Consider the following 26,301-nt stretch of genomic DNA (forward strand, 5'->3'; position numbering starts at 1 on the left):
AATATGCTTAACAAAGAGGGCACCTTAATTTGTGTGTTGTGTTTGGGGATATTTTCTGTTTCCAGAATGAACAGGACATTTGGACGCTTTAAAAAAGAGAGAACTTAGTAGATGAGGCTTGATGGAACTCTTTAGATGTTCGTTTCAACTGAGTTAATTTGTCAGCTTGGTAAAGTTAAGGGGTACAGAATAACTAACACAGAAATGACTGCCTTGAATTAATTTGGTAATGACTACTGTGCAAGTTGCATGCAGTTTTATTACGTTTAAGCATTAGATGTTGGAGCATTATTGCAAATGGAGACTTCACAGAATTTGTATGGCAAGGCAAGAAGGAAACAAAGTGCAGTCACCATATTTAATGACCATGCACAATAACAATTTGCAAAAAGCCTTTTTATAGAAATCACCTTCTTGCAGTTACACATATGAAGAAAAAAAGGATCTTGAATTACAGTGTATAAAATAAAGCACTTTGCTTCAAGGAAGGACTTTTAAAAAAATCCCTAAGTGTGTAAGAACCGAACACTCGCCACTTAAATATTGACAGATACTAGTTACATGTCTTCCATTTTTCTATGATGAAAGGTCTGAGATAACCAGTTTGTCCAACTTGTCTCCAGTTTCAGGGGGAGTTAAAAGTTCGTCTGTTTCATAGTCCTCTTCAAATGATCTGCAATGAGAGAACAATGATACTGTCAAAAAATGTTTCTACATGTTTACTTTGGTTGTAAAAATCTAATGTTTTCAGATACAAAAGTATCTGAACTTTTATGCTGCATTTTAATTGCTATCTGCAGTTCTATTACTTAAACTTTTACAGTTGATACTGTTGATTTTTGCAATCCCACCCACCAAGAGATCAAAATTTTAAAATAAAGATGCAATAGCACAGAGGGATGTTTGGGGAAGATTTAAATATGAACCCATTTTTCTTGTTAAAATCAAGTGATGTCCTTTAAATTGCAGCACAGGAAAATTGTGACTATGGTTCTCCTGTGTGTGTCTCTACACAGAGCACTGCTGTCAGTTATGTGCCTGTGGTCAGAGAATCTTATTTTTTAGTGGTAATAGTTGGGGACATGTGCCTGACATTCCACTCCTTTTCACCCTAGAGCCAAGTTTAGGGATAATCTCACCCTCTCTAGCAGTCCCCAGCTCCTCTCTCTGCTGAAGCAGTGAGGAACCCCTCCTCCGTGTGAAGATTTCTATTTTGTGAAATAGTTTAGTTTTAGGATTTTTATTCAATTAAAAACACTTCTGTTCTAATGTAGTTACTTTTTCAGTGCTCCCATTCTGGTTTCAACAGGTGTGTTCCTCTTGGCGCTGATGGTGATAGGGTTCACCTGCCTTCAGGATATAGGGAAATTTATCTGGCCATGTAAGACTATCTGGCCAGGCTGCGGACCCTTCTTATGGAGGAGGTCTTGGCTTTGACTTGCTCAGAAACTCCCCCGAGCCTCAGGAGAGTCTTGGCTTAAGTGATGCTTTGAGGCCCACTAAAATGCTGAGATCTGAGACAATTCTCTCAACCAATCACACCATCATGTCCCATTCTCAAACAGTTGGAAGCCTCAGCATCCAGCTCCTAGTATTAGAGCTCAGTGGCTCTGAAAAGTCCCTTAGTTCTAAAAGGAGGCACTATGGTAGACCTGCTTTATGGTCCAGCTGGTCAATATCACGGTTAGCAGGGGGAGCGCCATCAGACCTTCCTAGTCCTACCCATAAGGAGACTCCTTTGGGTCCTTGGAGGTTCTGCCTGAAGTTTCTGCATCCTCTTTAAAACAGCCCAGGATGCCATGCAGTGTAAATTCTCCCCATGATCGTGGATCTCTTCAGTGACAGAAGCAATCCCTGACACCGAGGAAATTTTAGAACAGAGATCTTTTGGCAGCAACCACATGGCTGCCTGCGTGTTGTTCCACACTGTGTATAGCAGCACCAGATAGTGCCTTCGTGTCAAGCTTGATGGCATGGAACTAAGAGGATGGCATTCAGCACTTCCTATGCTGATCACTCCATTAGTAACTCAGCCAGCACAGGAACCCCATGGGAGTCACATGCGCCTGTCAGCCTCTCACAGCTACCAACCCTGCCCCGTGTGCCTTCACTGGGGTTACTGGTCCTATTTCACACTTGGCTGAATTGTCTGCAAAGGATAGGAAAAAGAGTAAGATCTCCAAAGGGAACATCCAAATCTTCTAAAACACAACAAGGGAAAGCGCCTGCTAAGTACTTTGGCCTTCCTTTCTGGATTCCCCAATTTCCCCTGCACTTGCTGGGAGAGGGATGAAGGGGATGGAAAACTTCAGTCCCTGCCCTTCTCCGAGCTGACAAAAGCCTAGCCTCTTTTCCTTCCCTTGCATGTTTTGGGAGATAATCATCAGGAGGGCGACATACTAGGCTGCCCTCCCAAAAATGTCTCATAAGCTGTGCTGTCTGAGAAATTCAAAAGATCAGAGCTGTCCTTCCAGTATGTGAGGGCTCACTGGAGCCTGTCTTGGTTGTGTCTTTCCCCCAGGAGCCAGATGCTTTGTATCAGGGACCTAGGGAGGGACTCAATCTCTTCTGCCAGCTCCCCTTCTGAGTTCCAAGGTAGGTAGCGTCCACTTCCTCTTCATCTGCCTGGCAGAATCAAGAAACCTTGATGCCATAGGGCTATCTGCTCTGGATGAAAGTCCTATCATTCACAGTTAATTTCAGAAGCTAAAATGTTTAAGGAAGGGCTAGCAACACTCACTCAAGGCATTCTTTGAAATCTGGCACGCTGAGGTGAGAGCTCTCGCCTCTGCTGCTTCCCTGGGTGGACTGGGCTGGCTATGCCATTCTGGAATTTCTGCTGAAGCCCAGGCCAAGGCTGTGGCTGGCCCCTGTAAGGGGTCTGACCTTTTTAATTCACAAGCAGATGAGGTATTCGAGGAGCTGATTGTGGCACACACAAAAGCTTAGGCTGCTTGCTCTAGGCCCATCATCTACTTAGAAACAGCCCCACTTCATGTTGGCCCTCAGCCATCTTCTGAGTGAGATGTGGATTGAGACAGGAAGTCGAGGTCATCCGGGAAATAACGTAGATCTCAGCAGAGTTCTTCCTCCAGTTTAGCTGCTTTGATCTCTGGAGGAAAGCCTCAAAGAGCAACACTGGAAGCTACGCTGTCTCAAACTGTGTGTGCCGCCGTTTCCAAGCATGGCAGGTTCTCTTCTTGGTCCAGTGGATTATAGTGATTTCCAAACTGTTCTATGCTCTGCAGTTCGGGGCCAAGACAAAACCCAATCTCCCTTGTACCTCCCCTTTTTCAGGGATCTTTCTTAGGGAGATTGGTGAAAGGGGAGGTTTTGACTTTACCAGAACTACCTGTGCAGCTGTCTAAACCCCAAGAAAAAGGCTGGCCCACACCCCGCTCTGGATCTCTACAAATGAAACATAATCACAAAAGTGTAAAATTGTGCATGGAGTCCCTAAGGGATGTATTTTTCACTCTAAACCATTGGGCCTGGTTCACAGCACTTACCCTGTGAGATACACACTGCCACATCTTGACCAGGCAGAAGCACAGGAAGTACCTCAAGTTCATACTGGACAGCAACCATCCCTGTATAAGATGCTGTCTCCAGGGGTTCAAGTTATTATTATTATTTAGCATTTAGGAGCCCCAGTCATGGACCAGGAGCCCCAGTGTGCGAGGCTCTGTAAAAACACAGAGCACAAAGACAGTCCCTGCCCTAAAGAGCTTACAAGCTAACAACGTGGCAGTGGTTATAGCTCACTTGCTATATCCCTGCCTACACATCTCACTGCTCCTCATCTTCAGAGGAGGCAATGCACACCCTCAAGCAGACATCTGACCTCTTCCAAACTCTGGTTGAGGATCAGCAAAGAGAAATCTACTCTCTAGTCTATAAGAAAAGGAGTACTTGTGGCACCTTAGAGACTAACCAATTTATTAGAGCATAAGCTTTCGTGAGCTACAGCTCACTTCCTCAGATGCATATCGTGGAAACTGCAGCAGGCTTTATATATACACAGAGAATATGAAACAATACCTCCTCCCACCCCACTGTCCTGCTGGTAATAGCTTATCTAAAGTGATCATCAGGTGGGCCATTTCCAGCACAAATCCAGGTTTTCTCACCCTCCACCCCCCCCCCACAAATTCACTCTCCTGCTGGTGATAGCCCATCCAAAGTGACAACTCTTTACACAATGTGCATGACAATGAAGTTGGGCTATTTCCTGCACAAATCCAGGTTTTCTCACATCCCCCCACCCCCATACACACACAAACTCACTCTCCTGCTGGTAATAGCTCATCCAAACTGACCACTCTTCAAGTTTAAATCCAAGTTAAACCAGAACATCTGGGGGGGGTAGGGAAAAACAAGAGGAAACAGGCTACCTTGCATAATGACTTAGCCACTCCCAGTCTCTATTTAAGCCTAAATTAATAGTATCCAATTTGCAAATGAATTCCAATTCAGCAGTTTCTCGCTGGAGTCTGGATTTGAAGTTTTTTTGTTTTAAGATAGCGACCTTCATGTCTGTGATTGCGTGACCAGAGAGATTGAAGTGTTCTCCGACTGGTTTATGAATGTTATAATTCTTGACATCTGATTGGTGTCCATTTATTCTTTTACGTAGAGACTGTCCAGTTTGACCAATGTACATGGCAGAGGGGCATTGCTGGCACATGATGGCATATATCACATTGGTGGATGTGCAGGTGAACGAGCCTCTGATAGTGTGGCTGATGTTATTAGGCCCTGTGATGGTGTCCCCTGAATAGATATGTGGGCACAATTGGCAACGGGCTTTGTTGCAAGGATAAGTTCCTGGGTTAGTGGTTCTGTTGTGTGGTATGTGGTTGTTGGTGAGTATTTGCTTCAGGTTGCAGGGCTGTCTGTAGGCAAGGACTGGCCTGTCTCCCAAGATTTGTGAGAGTGTTGGGTCATCCTTTAGGATAGGTTGTAGATCCTTAATAATGCGTTGGAGGGGTTTTAGTTGGGGGCTGAAGGTGACGGCTAGTGGCGTTCTGTTATTTTCTTTGTTAGGCCTGTCCTGTAGTAGGTAACTTCTGGGAACTCTTCTGGCTCTATCAATCTGTTTCTTTACTTCTGCAGGTGGGTATTGTAGTTGTAAGAAAGCTTGACAGAGATCTTGTAGGTGTTTGTCTCTGTCTGAGGGGTTGGAGCAAATGCGGTTGTATCGCAGAGCTTGGCTGTAGACGATGGATCGTGTGGTGTGGTCAGGGTGAAAGCTGGAGGCATGCAGGTAGGAATAGCTGTCAGTAGGTTTCCGGTATAGGGTGGTGTTTATGTGACCATTGTTTATTAGCACTGTAGTGTCCAGGAAGTGGATCTCTTGTGTGGACTGGACCAGGCTGAGGTTGGTGGTGGGATGGAAATTGTTGAAATCATGGTGGAATTCCTCAAGGGGTTCTTTTCCATGGGTCCAGATGATGAAGATGTCATCAATATAGCGCAAGTAGAGTAGGGGCTTTAGGGGACGAGAGCTGAGGAAGCGTTGTTCTAAATCAGCCATAAAAATGTTGGCATACTGTGGGGCCATGCGGGTACCCATAGCAGTGCCGCTGATCTGAAGGTATACATTGTCCCCAAATGTGAAGTAGTTATGGGTAAGGACAAAGTCACAAAGTTCAGCTACCAGGTTAGCCGTGACATTATCGGGGATAGTGTTCTTGACGGCTTGTAGTCCATCTTTGTGTGGAATGTTGGCGTAGAGGGCTTCTACATCCATAGTGGCCAGGATGGTGTTATCAGGAAGATCACCGATGGATTGAAGTTTCCTCAGGAAGTCAGTGGTGTCTCGAAGGTAGCTGGGAGTGCTGGTAGCGTAGGGCCTGAGGAGGGAGTCTACATAGCCAGACAATCCTGCTGTCAGGGTGCCAATGCCTGAGATGATGGGGCGCCCAGGATACCTACCTACCTAGCTACCTTCGAGACACCACTGACTTCCTGAGGAAACTTCAATCCATCGGTGATCTTCCTGATAACACCATCCTGGCCACTATGGATGTAGAAGCCCTCTACGCCAACATTCCACACAAAGATGGACTACAAGCCGTCAAGAACACTATCCCCGATAATGTCACGGCTAACCTGGTAGCTGAACTTTGTGACTTTGTCCTTACCCATAACTACCTCACATTTGGGGACAATGTATACCTTCAGATCAGCGGCACTGCTATGGGTACCCGCATGGCCCCACAGTATGCCAACATTTTTATGGCTGATTTAGAACAACGCTTCCTCAGCTCTCGTCCCCTAAAGCCCCTACTCTACTTGCGCTATATTGATGACATCTTCATCATCTGGACCCATGGAAAAGAACCCCTTGAGGAATTCCACCATGATTTCAACAATTTCCATCCCACCACCAACCTCAGCCTGGTCCAGTCCACACAAGAGATCCACTTCCTGGACACTACAGTGCTAATAAACAATGGTCACATAAACACCACCCTATACCGGAAACCTACTGACCGCTATTCCTACCTGCATGCCTCCAGCTTTCACCCTGACCACACCACACGATCCATCGTCTACAGCCAAGCTCTGCGATACAACCGCATTTGCTCCAACCCCTCAGACAGAGACAAACACCTACAAGATCTCTGTCAAGCTTTCTTACAACTACAATACCCACCTGCAGAAGTAAAGAAACAGATTGATAGAGCCAGAAGAGTTCCCAGAAGTTACCTACTACAGGACAGGCCTAACAAAGAAAATAACAGAACGCCACTAGCCGTCACCTTCAGCCCCCAACTAAAACCCCTCCAACGCATTATTAAGGATCTACAACCTATCCTAAAGGATGACCCAACACTCTCACAAATCTTGGGAGACAGGCCAGTCCTTGCCTACAGACAGCCCTGCAACCTGAAGCAAATACTCACCAACAACCACATACCACACAACAGAACCACTAACCCAGGAACTTATCCTTGCAACAAAGCCCGTTGCCAATTGTGCCCACATATCTATTCAGGGGACACCATCACAGGGCCTAATAACATCAGCCACACTATCAGAGGCTCGTTCACCTGCACATCCACCAATGTGATATATGCCATCATGTGCCAGCAATGCCCCTCTGCCATGTACATTGGTCAAACTGGACAGTCTCTACGTAAAAGAATAAATGGACACCAATCAGATGTCAAGAATTATAACATTCATAAACCAGTCGGAGAACACTTCAATCTCTCTGGTCACGCAATCACAGACATGAAGGTCGCTATCTTAAAACAAAAAAACTTCAAATCCAGACTCCAGCGAGAAACTGCTGAATTGGAATTCATTTGCAAATTGGATACTATTAATTTAGGCTTAAATAGAGACTGGGAGTGGCTAAGTCATTATGCAAGGTAGCCTGTTTCCTCTTGTTTTTCCCTACCCCCCCCAGATGTTCTGGTTTAACTTGGATTTAAACTTGAAGAGTGGTCAGTTTGGATGAGCTATTACCAGCAGGAGAGTGAGTTTGTGTGTGTATGGGGGTGGGGGGATGTGAGAAAACCTGGATTTGTGCAGGAAATAGCCCAACTTCATTGTCATGCACATTGTGTAAAGAGTTGTCACTTTGGATGGGCTATCACCAGCAGGAGAGTGAATTTGTGTGGGGGGGTGGAGGGTGAGAAAACCTGGATTTGTGCTGGAAATGGCCCACCTGATGATCACTTTAGATAAGCTATTACCAGCAGGACAGTGGGGTGGGAGGAGGTATTGTTTCATATTCTCTGTGTATATATAAAGACTGCTGCAGTTTCCACGATATGCATCTGAGGAAGTGAGCTGTAGCTCACGAAAGCTTATGCTCTAATAAATTGGTTAGTCTCTAAGGTGCCGCAAGTACTCCTTTTCTTTTTGCGAATACAGACTAACACGGCTGTTACTCTGAAACCTCTCTAGTCTATGTATGTCTTAACCCTGATAGAATGGCTGGCACCTTTTGGGAGCTGGTTTCTGTCTCTCAAAAGACAGGAGGATAGTCCTTAGTCCAGGGATGGGCAAACTACGGCTTGCAGGCCACATCTGGCCCACACAGCCGTTTTAATCCGGCCCTCAAGCTCCAGCTGGGGAGCGGGGTCTGGGGCTTGCCCTGCTCTGGCGCTCCAGCCAGGGAGCTGGGTTGGGGGCTACTCTGTGCGGCTTCCAGAAGCAGTAGCATGGTCCCCCCCTCTGGCTCCACTCTGCATGCTGCCCCCGCCCCAAGTACTGCCCTTGCAGCTCCCATTGGCCAGGACCGTGGCCAATGGGAGCTGAAGGGGCAGCACCTGTGGCCAGGGCAGTGTGCAGAGATGCCTGGCCGCACCTCTGCGTAGGAGCTGGAGCAGGGACATGCTGCTGCTTCCAGGAGCTGCTTGAGGTAAGCACTGCCCAGAGCCTGCACCCCAAACCTTTCATCCCCAGCCCCCTCCTGCACCCTGAACTCCTCATTTGTGGCCCCACCTGGAGCCTGCACCCCGTGCCAGATCCCTCTCCCACACCCCAACCCCAATTTCGTGAGCATTCATGGTCTGCCATACAATTTCTATACCCAGATGTGGCCCTCAGGCCAAAAAGTTTGCCCACCCCTGCCTTAGTCATGCTATGTAGAAGGAACTGGCCAAGGAATGCCCTTTCTCAGGGGTCTGGGGTTAATAGCAACATGTTCCTTTGTCACACCTTAAACAAAGCTCAGGAGGAGACCCTGTCAGAGTTAATGGGATCATGTGTATAACCAGTCTGAGATTCTCTGGGCATGCTAGTATGACCTCCACTAGACATCTGTGGAGTGTGACTTTACTTGAGGTCTGCAGGGCAACTACATGGAGCTAGGTCCCTACTTTTAGTCACTACTTTCTAGAGCAGTAGTTCCCAAACTAGGGATGCTGCTTGTTCAGGGAAAGCCCCTGGCGGGCCAGGCTGGTTTGTTTACCTGCCGTGTCTACAGGTTCAGCTGATAGCAGCTCCCCCTGGCTGTGGTTCGCTGCCCTCAGCCAATGGGAGCAGCACGGGACATGCTGGCCGCCGCTTCCCACAGCCCTGGAGTGGTGAACTGAAGCCACTGGGAGCTGCGATTGGCCAAACCTACAGATGCAGCAGGTAAACAAACTGGCCCGGCCCGCCAGGGGCTTTCCCTGAACAAGTGGTGCCCCTAGTTTGGGAACCACTGTTCTAGAGTGAACTGAGTTTGGGCAATTTGATGTTCTAAACATTTATATAACACAGTTCCTCACCCATCCTGCTTTTGGGAAGCATTACCAGCTAGTCTGCTACAGTGGGGCTCCATGGAGGCATTCTCATGAAGGAGAAAAAGGGGGCAGGTTACTTTTTACCACTTCTGTTCTCCAAATGTTGGGCAGCTATATCTTCTATCTACAGCAGAGGTGGGTAAACTACGGCCCGCGGGCCACATCCAGCCTGGCCCAGGAGGTCGGCCCCAGGCCCCTCCCCCTCAGCGCACTGCGCTGCCAGTGCAATGCTCCGGGCAGCCGGGCAGCGCAGCTGTAGCGCCGAGGTAAGGGGGCGGGGGGGGGTTGGATAGAGGGCAAGGGAGTTTGAGGGTGGGGGCGGGAGTGCGAATAGGGGTCAGGGCAGTCAGAGGGCAGGAGGGTTGGATGGGGCAGGGGTCCCAGGGGGCAGTCAGGGGACAGGGAGAAGGGGTGGTTGGATGGGGCAGTCAGGAATGAGGGGGGGGGTTGGCTGGGACAGCAGGGGCCAGTCAGGCATGGGGGGTCTGGGGGTGGTCAGGGACAGGGAGCAGGGGATGGTGGATGGGGCAGGAGTCCTGGGGGAGCCATCAGAGGGCGAGAAGCGGGGGTTGTATGGGGGCTGGACTATGCCTGGCTGTTTGCGGGGAGACAGCCTCCCCTAATCGGCACTCCATACAATTTTGGAAACCCGATATGGCCCTCTGACCAAGAAGTTTGTCTGCCCCTGATCTACAGCATTGATTTGAGCTGAGATCACATTAGTAAGGATGACCTTTCAGAGCCTAGAAATAATGGAGTAGGTGATATATGGTAGTGTGCTTCACCCTGCCAATGACTACATGAGTTGGTCTGTGTCCTGATGATGCAGTGACAGATAGCAATATTTCACCTCAAGGGTACTAGTTCCAGTTGCAGGAGCTGTTAAGACAGACGGCTGGATCTAGGAGTAACCCCTCTGCTAGAGAATTCAGTCTTAGACATCTATGAGTCTAAGCAGAATTTCCCTCCAGTTGACGAACTTGACCTGGCTTGACTCTGGAATCAATCCCTTTGTTCTGGTATTGAGGGGATGAGAAAGCAGCCATAAAACAAACAAAAAATCACCTCACAACCACCTTACACACACAACAAATGAAAAGCTGATAGCGGTGAATGTAAATCAGAAAGTAGGAATTGTAGAAAATTGATAAGGGAAGCAAAAGGACACTATGGAGAGCAGAGTTCAGGACAAAAAGTATTTCAAGTATATAAGGAACAAAACTGGTCCATTACTAGATGAAAATGGTAGAATTGTCACTGATAATGTAGAAAAGACTGAAGTGTTCAATAAATATTTCTGTTCTATATTTGGGAAAAAACTGATGATGAAATACTTACCAAGTCCAAAAGTAACTCAATGGGATGTTAAACAGCGGTTATTAAAGATAGCTATTTTTAAATTAGCAGGTCCATATAACTTGCATAAAGAGTTTTAAAGAGCTGTCCAATCCACACTCAGCACTATTATATTGCTTTTCAATACATCCTGGAACACTGGAGAAGTTCCAGAGGACTGGAAGAAAGCTAATGTTCCATAATTTAAAAAGGGTAGATGGGATGATCCAGATAATGATAGGCCTGTCAGCATGATCTGTACCTGGGCAAGATGCTGACTTGGTATCACGTGACAATTTGATTAAAAAATTAGATGGATATAAAATGAATAGGGCACACATTAAATGGATTAAAAACTGGCTAACTGACAGGTCTCAAAATGTAATCGTAAAAGAGGAATCATCATCGAGCCTGTGTGTTTCTAGTGGAGTCCCACAGGGATTGGTTCTTGGCCCTATACTATTTAATATTTTTTATCAATGACCTGGAAGAAAACACAATCATCACTGATAAAGTCGGCAAATGAGAGACGGATGGTGGCAGTGGTAAATAATGAAAAGGACAGGTCACTGATACAGAACGAGCTGGATTATTTGGAAAACTTCTGGTCTATAAGGTTCCATTGTTGAAGGTGATCACAGTATCCAGGAAGTTGATGCTAGTGTGGGAGTGCTCCAGAGAGTTTAACGGATGGCTGGTGGTTGCTGAAGTTGTGGTAGAAATCTGAGGGAGTTTAAGTCATGTGTCAAGAGGATGAAAATATCGACGTATCACAGGTATATCATTGATTTTGTGGTGCATTTGTCCAGAAATTCTTCCTCAAGGTGGCCAAGGAAGAGTTAGGCATAATTGGGAAGCCATCCTAGTACCCATGGCTATTCCCATGGTTTGGACAAAGTATTTGTTGTTGAGTGTTAAATTGTTATGGGTGAGGATGAAATGGATGAGTATACAATGTACTTGAGATGGATATCTGAGTGCTGTCCATTGTCTTGTCGATATTTGAGGCAAGCAGCTATGCCATCGTGGTGAAGGATGTTGGTGTACAGGGAAGTGACATCCATGGTGGGAAGGATAATGATCTGAAAGAGTTATTAATGTTGCAGAGTTTCTGGATAAAGTCCGTTGTCCTAGAGGAAGCTGGCCCTGTGTGTGGTGAGTGATTTGAGGATGATTTCTCTAAGACCTGATATTCTTTCAGTAAGTGTGCCATGGCCAGATATAAGTCTGCCTAGGTTTCCTTGTTTGTATATCTTGGGAAGCATGTAGCAGGTCCCTGGGGTGGGTTCTTTGGGGATGGGGTTGTAGTGTTTCCCTTGAAGTTGTTTGCGGAAGGATTTGATGATATCCTTACATTTCTGGGTGTGAGGTCTTCTTTGAATTCTTTACAGTAAGCGGTGTCGGCGAGTTTTCAGTTGGCCTCGGTAATGTAGTTGTCACAGCTAAGCACTATGATGGCACCCACTTTGTTTGTTTGATCACTATCTGGTGGTTAGGTATCAGGAACTGTATAGCTGTCCTCTCGGCAGTGGAGCGCTTGTGGTGGGTGTGGTGATTAAGGATTTCACAGTCAATATTTTCCCCCAAAGCAATCAATGCAATGATCAAGTGTGTGATTTCATCCACTGTGGGGTCTCCAGTCATATGGTTCTTTTTTCTTATGACAGACAGTGATAGTTGTGGGGGGGTGATGTTATTATTGTGAAAGAATTCTTTGTTCTCGTCCTTAAAGGAAAACTGCACAACACCTTCAAAAGATGAGCCTGGGAGCTTAAATTCATAACTTTGCTAGACACTAAAAATCATGGTCTTAATAAAGACACTGGATGTATGGTTTATTATAACAGTCTGTAACCCACTAACGCCCCTTTTTGTCCTATGACTACAGAGGTGTTAATTGGCTACTTCACCTTGAATGGGTCTCTTACAACAGTGGTTCTCAACCAGCGGCATATGGAGGTCTTCTGTGGGGGTGGGTACATCAACTAATCCAGATATTTGCCTAGTTTTACAACAGGCTACATAAAAAGTGAAGTCAGTACAAACTAAAATTTCATACAGTGACTTGTTTATATACTATATGCTGAAATGTAGTACACTATTTATATTCCAATTGATCTTTTTTATAATTATATATTAAAAGGAGAGAGTAAGCAATTTTTCAGTAAGTGTGCTGTGACACTTTCGTATTCTTATGTCTGATTTTGCAAGCAAGTAGTTTGTAGGTGAGCTAAAACTTGGGGGTACACAAGACAAATCAGACTCCTGAAAGAGATACAGTAGCCTGGAAAGGTTGAGAGCCCATGTCTTATAATATATGTTAGCTATGTATGCTAAACAATCTGTTCCACCTTGTATTTAGCTGTGACACTTGAGAGTACATTTCCCAGGCCTGAAGAAGAGCTCTTTGGAAGCTCAAACGCTTGTTTCTTTCACCTACAGAAGTTGGTCCAATAAAATATATTCCCTCACCCACCCTGTCACTCATCTAGACTGACATTCCACTTTTGACAATCATCCTGCTGGTTTTGATTATGCCCTTTAGATCACAACTGCCATCTTCTAGTAATACTCCAAGGTCCCATTTTCTATCTGCCTTGCATTTCTATACTAGCACTGTAATACATATATAAACTTATTCTAAAACAAACAATGAAGATTATCTACATTTTTTTACCTTCTAGCATTTGCTGTAAGTATCTGCCTGTTGATCTGAAGTAGGCAAATGCTCCCCTTCTCTCCCTCTGTGGCCTAGTTTAAGGCAGTTTTTTATATACAAAATGTGTGGGATTACTGCATGTAAGATAGCTGCACCAATGTCAACACCTACCCTTCTTGTAACTGCTCATTTCCAGATTCTTCAGCAACAAGAAGCTCGTACTCCTCTGCAGCGTATCTGTCCCAGTCAGAGGGCTCCGGTCCATCATTTTCAACATCCTAAACATATCAGAAAAGCAAATTAAAGAGAGAATGTCCTTACTGATCTACAAACTTGTTTTGCAAAAGCTTCTCACCTATCTACAACCATGTGCATTTCTGCAACACTTACTGTTGGGGTTTGAAAATGCCTTAAGGAAAACAACTCAATCCAAGATTAGTCTCTTAAAGAAAAAACGTTTAAATTACAGACTGGTCAAGTTCTTTAAACAAAGGCCCGAGTAAACAAATATGTTTTCCATTAGGCTTTAAAACTCGGACACAGGTGGAATACTTTGCCAACCATCTTGAATAATGACATTCCAAAAATGTCAAGCAAGAATAACTGCAAATCTGAACTGCTCTGGCAGGACATACTGTAAGAACAAGGGAACTCTGCCTAGTGACTGGTTCTCAGATAATTGCAGGACACCCCTTTGAATTGCACCCACAACCAAGCATGCAGGTTTTGCAGAGCTTGGAGCACAGGGGCAATATGCTCAGAGAACTCCTTTCCATGTATGAGTTGGGCCATGCCTTTCATCCCAGCTGAGCTTTTCAAGAAACATACAATGCTAGCCCCAAGTAGCAATGCAGCAGTGGGCCCTGGAAATAACAAAGTCCTGGGTCACTATGGCACAATTCCTCTCCCTCCTGAGTATGCACTGCCTTCAGATGTTGTGCGAGCTGCTGTGCAAACACACAATAAGAGACAATACAGATGGGAAAGAATTCAGACAGTCTTATGGGTAAGGACGTGCCCAAAACAGACACTTGCATTAGATAGAGGAAGGATCAGCTCTATCATAGTTAAGGTTAGAAAGCCCTTTCTGTTTATAGGACAACTCTAAGTGACCTAAACTCTGTACAGCTACTTGGCTTGCCTTGACAGTTGGAGTGCACCTAGGGTGTATGTGATGGGGTTATTACTAAGACTGTCAAACAATTAAAAAAAAATTGCAATTAATTGGAAGATTAAAAAAATTAGTTGCAAATAATCACAGTTTTTTAATCGCACTGTTACACAATATTAGAATACCAATTTAAATGTATTTATAAATATTTTGGATGTTTTGTTTTGATTATAACAATACAATGTGTACAGTGCTCACTTTATATTTTTATTACAAATATTTGCATTGTAAAAGAGTAAACAAAAGAAATAGTATTTTTCAGTTCACCACATACAAGTACTGTAGTGCAATCTCTTTATGGTGAAAGTGCAACTTACAAATGTAGAATTAATATTTTTGTTACATAACTACACAAAAAGAAAACAAAGTAAAACTTTAGAGCCTACAAGTCCGCTCAGTCCTATTTTTTGTTCAGTCAATCGCTAAGACAAACAAGTTTGTTTATATTTATGGGAGGGAATCCTGCCTGCTTCTTATTTACAATGTCACCTGAAAGTGAGAGGAGGTGTTCACATGGCACTGTTGTACTAAGTGTACAGGACTCACTTTATAGTATTCTGTTGTTGTAATTGAAATCAATATATTTGAAAAAGTAGAAAAACAACCAAAAACATTTATAATTTAAAGTGCTATTCTATTATTATTTAAGACTGATTAATCATGCCTATTTTTAAAATCTAGTTCATTAGTTTTCCGTTAATCGCTTGAGTTAATGGCGATTAATTGACAAACCTAGTTTTTATGGATCCAAATTTAGGGTTATTTGACCAATGGGTTACTGAGATACAAGACTCCCTCCTATCTCCCCTCCAAAAACATTTTTTCTTAAGGTTGACAATTTCTACCAATGATCTACACCAAGACAGTGTAAATCGAAACCCAACCTGGGGCAGAAATCTGAAAATGAACTGTGTAGGCATGTTGCTACAATCTGCCTGTCAAAGGGTTGGGTTTTTTTTAGTTTGGGGAAATGTAAGCTGAGTATAGCAGAATTCAGAAGGTGCTGATATGAGCATTCTTAAAAGACAAGTGGACAGCGGAGACAATGAATGCAGGGAGGGGCAGGGCTACCTGCTCCCCTGTCAGCCCAGCAAACCAATTCTCTCCCAGCAATGGGCAGGTCAAAAGCTTGGAACCTGGCCCTTATACCCAAACCCTGTACATCAGTGGTCTCCAAACTTTTTATGCCCAAGATCACTTTTTGAATTTAAGGGCAACCCAGGATCTACCCTGCCCTTTGAGGCCCTGCCCCACTCACTCCATTCTCCCCTCTCTCTCTTGCTCACTCCCCCCAACCCTCAGTCACTTTCACCACGCTTGGGCAGGGGGTTGGGAGGTGGTAAGGGATGCAAGCTCTGGGAGGGTGTTTGGGTGCAGGAGGGGGCTTGGCTGCAGCACAAGAGGGGGTCCTGGCTCTGGGAACAGGGGCAGGGTGTTGGGGTGCAGGGAGGGAGCTTGGCTAGAGTGCATCAGGGGGTATGGAGTGCTGGTTCTGGGGGGACAGGGGGTTGTGGTGCAGGGTGCTGACTCTGGGAGGGAAGGTCAGGGCTGGGGCAGGGGCTTGGGGTGCTGGCTCTGGAAGGGTGCTCAGGGCTAAGGGTGTGGCCTCTGGCTGGGCAGTACTTACCTCAGGCAGCGCAGTGAGGTTAAGGCAGGAACTTAACCTTACATGCTGCTCCCTGCCTGCCTTGGCCCCATGCTGCTCCTGGAAGAGGCCAGTGCACCTCTGCAGCCCCTGAAAGAGGGGCATGTGGCTCTGCGTACTACCCCTTTCTCAGGCATCACCCACAATGTTCCCATTAGCCACCGTTCTCCACCAATGGGCGCTGTGGGGGGCAGTACTTGCAGGCAGGAGCAGCATGCGGAGACCCCTGCCCCTCCCTCCCCCCGGGGGCATGCTGGCTGCTTTCAGGAGCAGCGTGGGGCCGCAGCAGGGAGCCTGCCTTAGCAGCAGCCCCGCTACACCACCGGTGATTGCAATTGACTGGGAGAGGCCAAGGATCAACCAGCTGATCGCGATTGACAGTTGGTGACCACTGCTGTAAATGAATGAGCTACATTTTGTCTCTGTTGCCAGAGAATGGGTGTGGTGGATGAAGCTGCATCGAACAGGTCTGTCTTCAAGGCCCTAGAGCAGCAGTTCCCAGCCTACTGCTGAGGTCAGGGGTGGGCAAACTTTTTGGGCCTAGGGCCACATCGGGTACAGAAATTGTATGGAGGGCCAGGTAGGGAAGGCTGGGGGAGGCTATGCCTCCCCAAACAGCAAGGCGTGGCCTGGCCCCTGCCCCCATCCAGCCCGCTGGACCCCCCCACCATCCAACAACCCCCCCCACTCTCTGTCCCCTGACCATCCCCCCAGGTCGCCTGTCCCTGATCCAATGCCCCCTACCCTCCACCCCCTGACCACCCTGAGGACCCCTGCCCCTATCCAATCTCCCCTGCTCCCCACCCCCTTGGGCCCCCCCGCCCTGCTCTCCCTGCCCCACATTACCTGTGGGGTGGGGGAAAGTGGGGGCTCAGTCCTTTCTCCATGTGTTTCTCCAGCTCGTTTGGCTGCTCTCCCTGGCAGTCGGGTAGGGCTCACTCCCTGTCAGGGCTTGGCTGCTGGGGCCAGGGGCCAAGCATGCTGGGGGTAGAGGGGGGCCTTGACTTGCTCTGCCTCGACCCCTCCTGCCTGCCCGGAACCGCCCCTGACTGCACCGCCATGGAGCACCAGGTCTGGCAGCGCTATCACCGTGCCACCCAGCCAGAGCTGCAACCACGCTGCCCAGGCACTGGGGGAACTGGGACTGGGAGGGAGGGGAGGGGCCAGGGGCTAGCCTCCGCCCCGCTCACTACGCTGCAGGGCTGGCTCCTCTGCAAGCCTGTCCTGACTCCGCTCCCTGGCAGGAGCTCGGGGGCCAGAAGGAAGGGTCCTGCGGGCTGAATGTGGTCCGTAGTTTGCCCTCCTCTGGCTTAGGGGATACACTGCCAGATGGGAATGTGAATTGGGCCTGTGAGCCAGACCCAGCCCATGGCTGGATGCTATTGTGCTTATTCATGCCCACACAGCACTTTTTTCAGTTCTCCACCCCACTGCTTTTCTCTACAACAAGCCAAAGTTCACTGTCCCTAAAAATAGTTTTGGGGCAGCAACATTTGGAGACCCTGCTTTATACCTTCTGAATTGCAAAGGGATCCCGTTGTTCATTGTCCAGGTACTTTTCTAAGTTAAAGAAGGTGTTGTAGAATACGTGAGCCATTCTGCATCTCTTCAAGTCTCGCAGCGTCACCCTTCCTGCAGAAAGAGCACGCGTTATTTTAGTAGCGCATTCTTAATTAGTGAGTGGTAGGACCCATTTAGCACAGGTCTTTTCTAATTTAGGATAATACCACTAGGGTGTGTGTTTTTTCATGCTGCCAATGCCCATTTATTAGCCAAGCAAATAGATCTGTGTCTAGCTTGGACCAAGGATGAGGAGGCATCTCATCTGGCTTCTGTGGTTGTTTTGCATTCTGCTTCCTATATGCAGATTTCACACAGCATTCATGCCTGTCTAAAAGAGCACATCTTGGACTGTGTTCATACGTTACTCAATAGCCAGACAGGTGCTATGTAATAAACGGTTAGTACTACAGTCCTCATACCGCATGACACACTGGCTAGTGTAGAGCATGCCAGCATGTGCAGCAACTTAATTTCATTGGTCCTAATATGGTTTTATGATTAGAGGTAGCTGGGTTCTTCCAGTAGAATTATTGCCTCAGGCAGTTGTAAGATTGGGCTATTTTTGTGTTTCCTATGGGCGCTTATCAGATAGTGTTAGTAATGGGTAGTACTTGAATCATATTTATTGGCAAGCTATTGCTGTAAACAGCTCCTTACCAGGCCTATATTTTCCATTTACTGACTTTTGCAATTCCAGGATAATTTGCTGAAGTTCAGAGGGTGCTTTGTAGTCTGGCTTTTGTGCTATGGCTTCCTACAGGTTCTACCTTCACCAATTTTTGCTCATACAGATACTCATGAAACTCATCCCAACCAAAAACAATGGCCAGCATTGCTTTTTCAATCTAAGCACAGTTCTGCTGTGTTTCAGTCAGTGCTTTAGAAACATGTGTTGCTGGGCAATCATCTTGCAGAAGGACATTATCCAGTCCCCTTAATGTATGTGGCTTCTGCACTGCTGTTTGGTGTAAGGTTCTTTTCTTTGGCATGGTCCAAAATGTTACACATTGTTCCTCTCATTGTGTTGATTAAAATCAGGAGATCATCATGGTTACCTCATCCAGATCCCTCCATTGCAGGACAAGCTGCTGCGGGAAACCTGAACAGAAGCTACTTCAACTGTAAAGGTGATTTGAAGGTGTAGTTTTGCAGTGAACCTCCCAATACAGGCTATACTTTGATCTCCATCTTAACCTACAACAGAGCTTTTTAATTCACCCTCCATCCCGCCGTTAAGCAAGACTGAATCTAAATAATATTTGAAATATATATTACAACCACCAGATAATCCATTATTTAATTGGATGTGGGGGGAGAGGGGAAGGAATTCTCCATTACTTGAAATCTTTAAATGAAGATTAAATGCCTCTTTCTAAAAGAGAGAACATCCAGCTGAGCTAGAGTCCAGGAGCCTGGTGACATGCCATGGCCCATGCAATGCAGGAAGTCAGATTTGATGATCATAATGTTCCCTTCAGGCCATAAAACCTATGAACTCAAGAATTTACACCAGGTCTTGGATTGTAGTGCTGTACCTAAACTTTCTCTTGGGGTGTGTTTTTGCTCATCACCCAGGCCTACAGTAGCACAAGTCATCCATGAGGTCAGCAAGTTAACCCATTTGCTAATGGGTTAATGGAGATTGGTAGGGAGCTAGTGAAGGCCAGTTCACCACCTACAGCGCTTAGCAAATGGGTTAAACTGCTTCTGTTGAACTCATGGCTGACTTTTCCGTGCCTCCCAGGAGAGAGGTTTTGCACACAGGCAAATTGTGAGACTTTTTAGCTAGGCTAAGGAAAAGGACAGATTACTCACCTCATACAGTAACTGGAATTGTTTGAGATGTTTTGTCTCTATGGGTGCTCCATGTTTGGTGGCTGCAGACCAGTTTGCCTTTTATTGGAAACTTTTCTTCAGCTGTGTCTGCAGGTCTAGACCAAGGGTCTAAAGCGGGGGGCAGACCTGCTGCCGGTCAAGTTCCTTCTCAACAATGATGTACAAAGTACTCTGAGGTGGAGGGGAAAAAAGGCGGGTAGTGGAGCACACAGAGAAGGATGTATCTTGAAGAACTCCAGTTACTGTACAAAGTTAGTTACCTCCCCTTCTTTGTGTTTTTGCCCCTATGGGTGCTCCACGTTAGGTGACTCCGAAGCACTATCTTGATTACGGAGAAGAGTGCTGAGGAGATGAGTTCAGAGAACAGCCTCACCTAAGACTGTATTTGAGCTGGAGATATGAATGACATGGAAAAGTGTGCACAGAAGACCAAGTGGCAGCTTTACAAATGTCTGTAATGGGTATGTTTTTTAAGCAGTACTACTGAAATGGATTTAGCTCTGGTGGTATGGGCCAGTGCCCAAGGATGAGGGTGCATACCAGAAGCCTTGTAACATGCTAGGATGCATCCTGAGACCCATTTTAGATAGTGTGTATGGAGAGAGAAAATCCCTTCATTCTTTTGTCTGTCTCTCAGAGATGGGGGCTTGAAATTGGTCCTTCTGGTCCTGTGACAGATGGTCAATAAATTATGCAAATTTGGTGTAATAGTACTTTGTCAACAAAGCGCAATAGTGGGTGACACTGAACTGTACTGCAGCCAAGAAGTAGCTCTTGCTGCCAAGAAGATCAACGCACTTGAGCTCTTTATCATGAGAAGCTGATCTTGCCTGGTGGTGTCCGCTCCTTTCATTGACCAGACGTCAACCACAAGAAATGGGTGGTGGGGTAAGAAGAAAGGATATTCAGAGCCATTGGCCGGAACATAGTATTTTTTGTGAGCCCTGTTGCACCTGGGTGGGATAGTGACAGGTGTCACCAGGCCATAACATCTGGCAGACAAGAGGGTGTCATGAATAGACAGCATTAGTTTGCCTCGAAATGTGGTGTGGAGAGTATCCACCAGAGAGTGTTAGAGCTCTTGTATCTCTTCCAGGGTAATCTATAGTCTTGGCCACCCGCTTCATCACGTCCTGGAACAATCTAAAATAATCCACATAGGATGGTGGAGGGGGCATAACTGCTTCATACAGAAATGATGAGGATTATTTGTTGGAAGGAGGTACTTCCTCCTCTGCTCTTAACTCCTGGTCCTCCTCGAAGTCTCTCTGAGGATGTTTGGGATGCTTCATAGCGAAGGGGCTCCCTAGGTACTGAAGGCTGCTCCTGCTCATGGGTTCTTGTATCTTAGGGCATGCTGTCGAACTGGAGAAGGCCCTAGGATTCCAGAAAGCCCATTGTGGTTGGGGTATGGAAAGGGAGTGGGACTCCAAGCATGCTCCTGCAAAGGCTGGCGGGGCTAGTTTCCAGAACATCATCACCAGGGTATACTGCCAGGTAGGGAGGCTGGAAAGAGAAGGTGGCTGAATCTTGGATGGAGATGTCCTATTCTGAAGATGTACCAACCCCCCCCCGTCCAATAGACAGGCTAGGGATGTCGGTACCGGCATCTGAGTAGGTGCTGGTATCCGAGTCAGTACCAGTGGCCAAGCTTTTGTGGGAGGATGCACCGATACTAACTGGTAGGTTGTACAGGCGGATAGATTAATACTGACAGAGACATCCTCCCCATACCTCTTAGCCCTGGTCTACACTATGAGTTTAGGTCGAATTTAGCAGCGTTAGATCGATTTAACCGTGCACCTGTCCACACAACGAAGCCATTTTTGTTGACTTAAAGAGCTCTTAAAATCTATTTCCGTGCTCCTCCCCGAGGGGACTGGCACTGAAATCAACATAGTTGGGTCGAATTTGGGGTAGTGTGGACGCAATTCGACGGTATTGGCCTCCGGGAACTATCCCAGAGTGCTCCATTGTGACTGCTCTGGACAGCACTTTGAACTCAGATGCACTAGCCAGGTACACAGGAAAAGCATCAGGAACTTTTTAATTTCATTTCCTGTTTGGCCAGCATGGCGAACACAGCAGCACAGGTGACCATGCAGTCCCCCCAGAATCATAGAGCGTAGAATGTTTCTACGCTCCCCCTATCATCTCTGTCCCTGAGGTTATCACAGATTAGAAGGTGAAAAAACGCACTCGCGATGACATGTTTTCTGAGCTCATGCAGTCTTCCTGCACTGATAGGGCACAGCTTAATGCATGGAGGCATTCAGTGGCAGAGGCCAGGAAAGAATTGCTGTGTTTGCTTAACAGCAAAAGTATCATAGATTCATAGTTACTAAGGTCAGAAGGGACCATTATGATCATCTAGTCTGACCTCCTGCACAACGCAGGCCACAGAATCTCACCTACCCACTCCTGCGAAAAACCTCTCACCTATGTCTGAGCTATTGAAGTCCTCAAATCATGGTTTAAAGACTTCAAGGAGCAGAGAATCCTCCAGCAAGTGACCTGTGCCCCATGCTACAGAGGAAGGCGAAAAACCTCCAGGGCCTCTTCCAATCTGCCCTGGAGGAAAATTCCTTCCCGATCCCAAATATGGCGATCAGCTAAACCCTGAGCATATGGGCAAGATTCACCAGCTAGATATCCAGGAAAGAATTTTCTATAGTAACTCAGATCCTACCCCATCTAACATCCCATCACAGGCCATTTGGCCTATTTACCATGAATATTTAAAGATCAATTAATTACCAAAATCACGTTATCCCATCATACCATCTCCTCCATAAATTTATCGAGTTTAATCTTAAAGCCAGATAGGTCTTTTGCCCCCACTGCTTCCCTTGGAAGGCTATTCCAAAACTGATGGTTAGAAACCTTCGTCTCATTTCATGCCTTGCTAGTGATCCTGCCTGAGCCAGGTCACTGTGTCACATGCACTCCACGCTGTGGCAGCCTTGGGCGGGGGCATGATTACCTTGTGAACAGGAAGGCCGTAGTGTAGTGGTTGTCACATTCACCTAACACGCGAAAGGTCCCTGGTTCGAAACAGGTCACTGTTCCTTTTTCTGACTCCCCTCTTGCATTTTTAGTCTTAGAACAGACCACACTGTGAAATTTTACTTTGAATTATATCAATTATGAGTTAAATAATATGGAAGCTCTCTCTAAGTTATAGTCCCGGGTTCCTTACTCTTTCAGCTGCTCTGATAAATTCACATTTTTGTTAGGGGCGGGAGAAAATTTTCATGAAGCCTTTTATAGGGACTAAATGCTATCTAGGACTCTGAAATAATCTTAACGTGGCCCATAGAGTGCAATTCTTCGTTCTGGATTTGTCATTCCACAAGTTGAACGGCTCCTTACTATTGCCCAGGCTTCAAGAGCCATGGGAGCAAGGGGTAGGCTGGGGTAGGTGCAATCGCGTGGTGCTGCCACCTGGGAGAGCAGCCTGAGGCAGAAGCCTCCAGCTCGCATGATATTCCAGGCAGGACTGAATCTCCATGAGATGAAACTTAAAGAAGAGAATGACCTGGAGTCACTCCCATTCGGTGCTCTAAGAGGAGAATAGCCATGTCTGCCCAGGCACCCCGATCAACCTCACCAAGGTCTGCCAGGAGCACCCAGAGACGTTCAACAGCTATCAGTCCTACTGCACTGTCTGCTGCGAAAGCAAGGAGCTGCTGCTGTGTAGCAATGCAGTACCGCATCTGCCAGCAGCACCCAGGAGACGTATGGTGACAGTGAGCTGAGCGGCCTCCATGCTTGCTGTGGTATGGCAAGCATGGCAGCGGGCTGAGCGGGGCCAGCGGCCAGGACCCCGGCTGGCAGGAGCCGGCAGCTGGAGCCCCAGACCGGCAGTGGCCTGAGCTGCTCAGCCCGCTGCTGGTCTGGGGCTCCGTCTGCCAGCCCCACTCAGTCCGCTGCCTGTCTGGGGTTCTGATCATCCAGGCAGGCAGCGGGCTGAGCGGGGCTGGAGGACAGGACCCCGGAAAAAAGGCGCGAAATGATTGTCTGCCGTTGCTTTCACGGAAGGAGGGAGGGGGGCCTGACGACACGTACCCAAAACCACCCGCAACAAAGTTTTTGCCCTAACAGGCATTGGGAGCTTAACCCAGAATTCCAATGGGCAGCGGAGACTGCAGGAACTGTGGGATAGCTACCCACAGAGCACCGCTCTGTATGTCAACGCTAGCCATGGTAGTGAGGACGCACTCCTCACCTTGGTACCACTTGACTCACCAGGGTACTCCGCTGACTTAATGCGCTTAGTGTGGACATACACAATCAACTGTATAAAATCAAATTCTAGAAATCGACATCTATAAAATCAACCTAATTTCATAGAGTAGATATACCCAATTAGTAGAGGGGATTCATGCCCCTCTGTCACACAGAGGTCTTTGTGAGACGAAAGAGGATAGAACCGGTGATCCAGGGCAGTAGTCCTTGAGTCAAGTGGTACCAGAGACCACATGGATGTCTGGTCCACATGCTCCTTATGGCTATTTCCCACAGAGGATGCCAAAGTTGGGGCCGGTGCTTTGAGGAGTCCCTGTGTTCGGAGGGCTCTAAAGCTACAGAGGCCAGTGCTGAGTGGGGTTGCTTGCCAAGAGACTTCTCGGTATGTGAGGTGCTTGGTAGACCTTTCTGATGGAGCCAGAAGAAGCAGAAGTCTCAGCAGTACCCAGAGGGGGATGTGAGATCTTCTTAGTACTTGGTCTCTGGGGTGAATTTCCCTGGGCTTAGACTGGTTATCAGGAGACTGAGATCTCTTCTGCTTAGAAAGTCTGGAGAATTCAGAAGTTGTCCCTTGGTCTTTGATCGCTGGAACTGAAGTTGTCACCGGAGCACTGAGAGGCTGAGGCCTATGTATGTGGGGAATCAGACCCCATGGTCTTAGGGAACACTCCATAAGGAACAGTTTAAGTCTGTCCTCCTTCAGCTTCTTTGATCTGCTCTTTAATCTGAAGCAAACCTTACAGTTTGACGGGACATGGAACTCGCCGAGGCAGTAGGAATGCCCTTTACTGAGGGGGAAAGACCTGTGAAAGGTCTGGAAGGGTTTGAAGCCCAGGGTTTTGGGCACAACCTGCAGAAGGGAGGCTATGGGCAAAAAGGCCGAGGGTAGCATAGGCCCTACCATTGCCAATGAAGAAAAGGAAGGGGTGGAGCCCAAGGCAGTTCCAGGCAGTGCCATGTCTGAGTGGTGACAGAGTGAGACTGTGCAGGCAGTGTGCACCACATGCAGAGCTCATAGTTCAGCTCTGCACAGGCCCTTTGTGTGGGTGAGGATAGTGCCAGAAGAGCCTGTGGGTGGGGGATGGCACTCGTGCTGCATAGTAGCCCAGAATGGCTCCACAGGTGCCCTCCAGCCTGGCTGGGGCGATCCCCTCTCTGTAGTGCCAGGTGCACAGGTCCTGCCCAGAACCTGGCCTTTGGCAGGAGCTGTAGACACTCAACCACCAGGCCTGACTCATTTAGTAAAAAGCTTATGAAATGTCAGCATTGCCCTTCTACCTCTCCTACCTAATGGACTATTTCATTGCAGGGTTAATGGGCTGCCATACTACTCTCAGCAGTGTCAGAGGAGAATTTCTGTTGGGCGAAGTGGTTTTTTTGCTCTCTCTATTATGTGTTTGCCCTAATCTATGATACATGGAATGGTATGACATGAGCAGGCTGTAGCCTATCTCCTCCTTGTTATAAATCAGAAATTAAAATAGTGGCGGCATTAATCTAGCAAGAATTAGCCACCATAAACCCCTTACTCCTTGGGGCTTGATTGTTACTACTTGTGCAGGGATGTGCAAGCAACCTCCTCCTCCCCCACGTCCAACCACTTAGCACGGACATGGGCCACGTAGGCGTAGTGGAGAGAGAACCCAAATGAGCTCTTAAAATAAAAACAGAGTGAGCATAGGTGGGAACTTGGCCTCACTAAACACCTCCAACAGGCTGGGGTTTACAGCAGCTCTTACCATCCCCATCTGGCTTCACCAGGTCGAGCATTTGGCACAGTAAGTCATGGAATGGCAATGGCTCAATGCCCATCGCTTCCATCCTCTCACACTGTTCCTCGTAAAAATACTCCAGTTCATACATAGACAGCACACCATCTCCATCAGAATCCAGGCAGCGGAACCAGTATTCGATACTAAGGAAGAAGAAGAGAATTAGTATTTTCATGTTGGCAGCAGTGCAGAAACCAGGAATATTATCTTATCCACCAGAGATCGGAGCAGTGCAAGGTCCTCTGGTCCTGTACCACATCCACCATGACTGACAGCTAGAATTGCAGAGTAAAAGCAGAGTCTGACAATACCCTCAATTACTCAAGGGTAGGAATTTCCCTATTCTACAACTGGCCTTCAGTGTTGATGATGGGAGGGGACTGGAGCAGCTTCTAGGGGTTTGGGCAGCACTAACCAAGCACCAGTTAAAGTAACCTCTCTGTATAAGTCAGCTAGAGGCAGATCCTGCTGCTTCTGCCCTGAGCACTACAGGGGTCAGTTTACTCAGTAGCTTTGCTGTCTGCACAATGGAGGGGAAGCACAGTAACTGATATTAATGAATGTACTTGGGCCTATGTTTCCCAGCAAAGGCCCAGTATTCTGTGTTTGCTGTGTCCTGGGGTATGGGAACTGCGCCCTCGTCAAAGGTGGGGTTGCCCAAACAGGCTAATTGCCTGCAGTTATCCCTATACTTAGGTTATTGAGTATCTCTGGGAAACCCCTGGCAGGAGCTAATGCAGGCCTGGGATGTCCAAAATAGTTCCCTGTGCTCTTTTATGCAAAAGGCAAAGGTCTCAAATAACTGCTGTGGCTTTAGCTACGGC

At 47.1% G+C, this 26,301-nt stretch overlaps 1 protein-coding gene across 4 annotated transcripts in view; it reads right to left on the reverse strand.

Annotated features, from left to right (window-relative positions):
• Nucleotides 1-241: 241 nt before the first annotated feature.
• The window catches only part of PPP2R3A (protein phosphatase 2 regulatory subunit B''alpha), a 148,161-nt gene continuing 122,101 nt past the window's right edge, over nucleotides 242-26,301 (reverse strand). For all 4 annotated transcript variants that reach the window (XM_073360239.1, XM_073360240.1, XM_073360237.1 and 1 more), the window contains 4 exons: nucleotides 25,445-25,620; nucleotides 17,572-17,690; nucleotides 13,414-13,520; nucleotides 242-673 (listed from right to left, as the gene is read on the reverse strand). In XM_073360239.1, the coding sequence (XP_073216340.1) occupies nucleotides 577-673; nucleotides 13,414-13,520; nucleotides 17,572-17,690; nucleotides 25,445-25,620 (499 nt within the window). In that variant the 3' untranslated portion in view covers nucleotides 242-576. The remainder of the gene's footprint in view (nucleotides 674-13,413; nucleotides 13,521-17,571; nucleotides 17,691-25,444; nucleotides 25,621-26,301) is intronic.

The sequence above is a fragment of the Lepidochelys kempii genome, chromosome 9 (genome assembly GCF_965140285.1).
Source record: "Lepidochelys kempii isolate rLepKem1 chromosome 9, rLepKem1.hap1, whole genome shotgun sequence".
Lineage (NCBI taxonomy): Eukaryota > Metazoa > Chordata > Testudines > Cheloniidae > Lepidochelys > Lepidochelys kempii.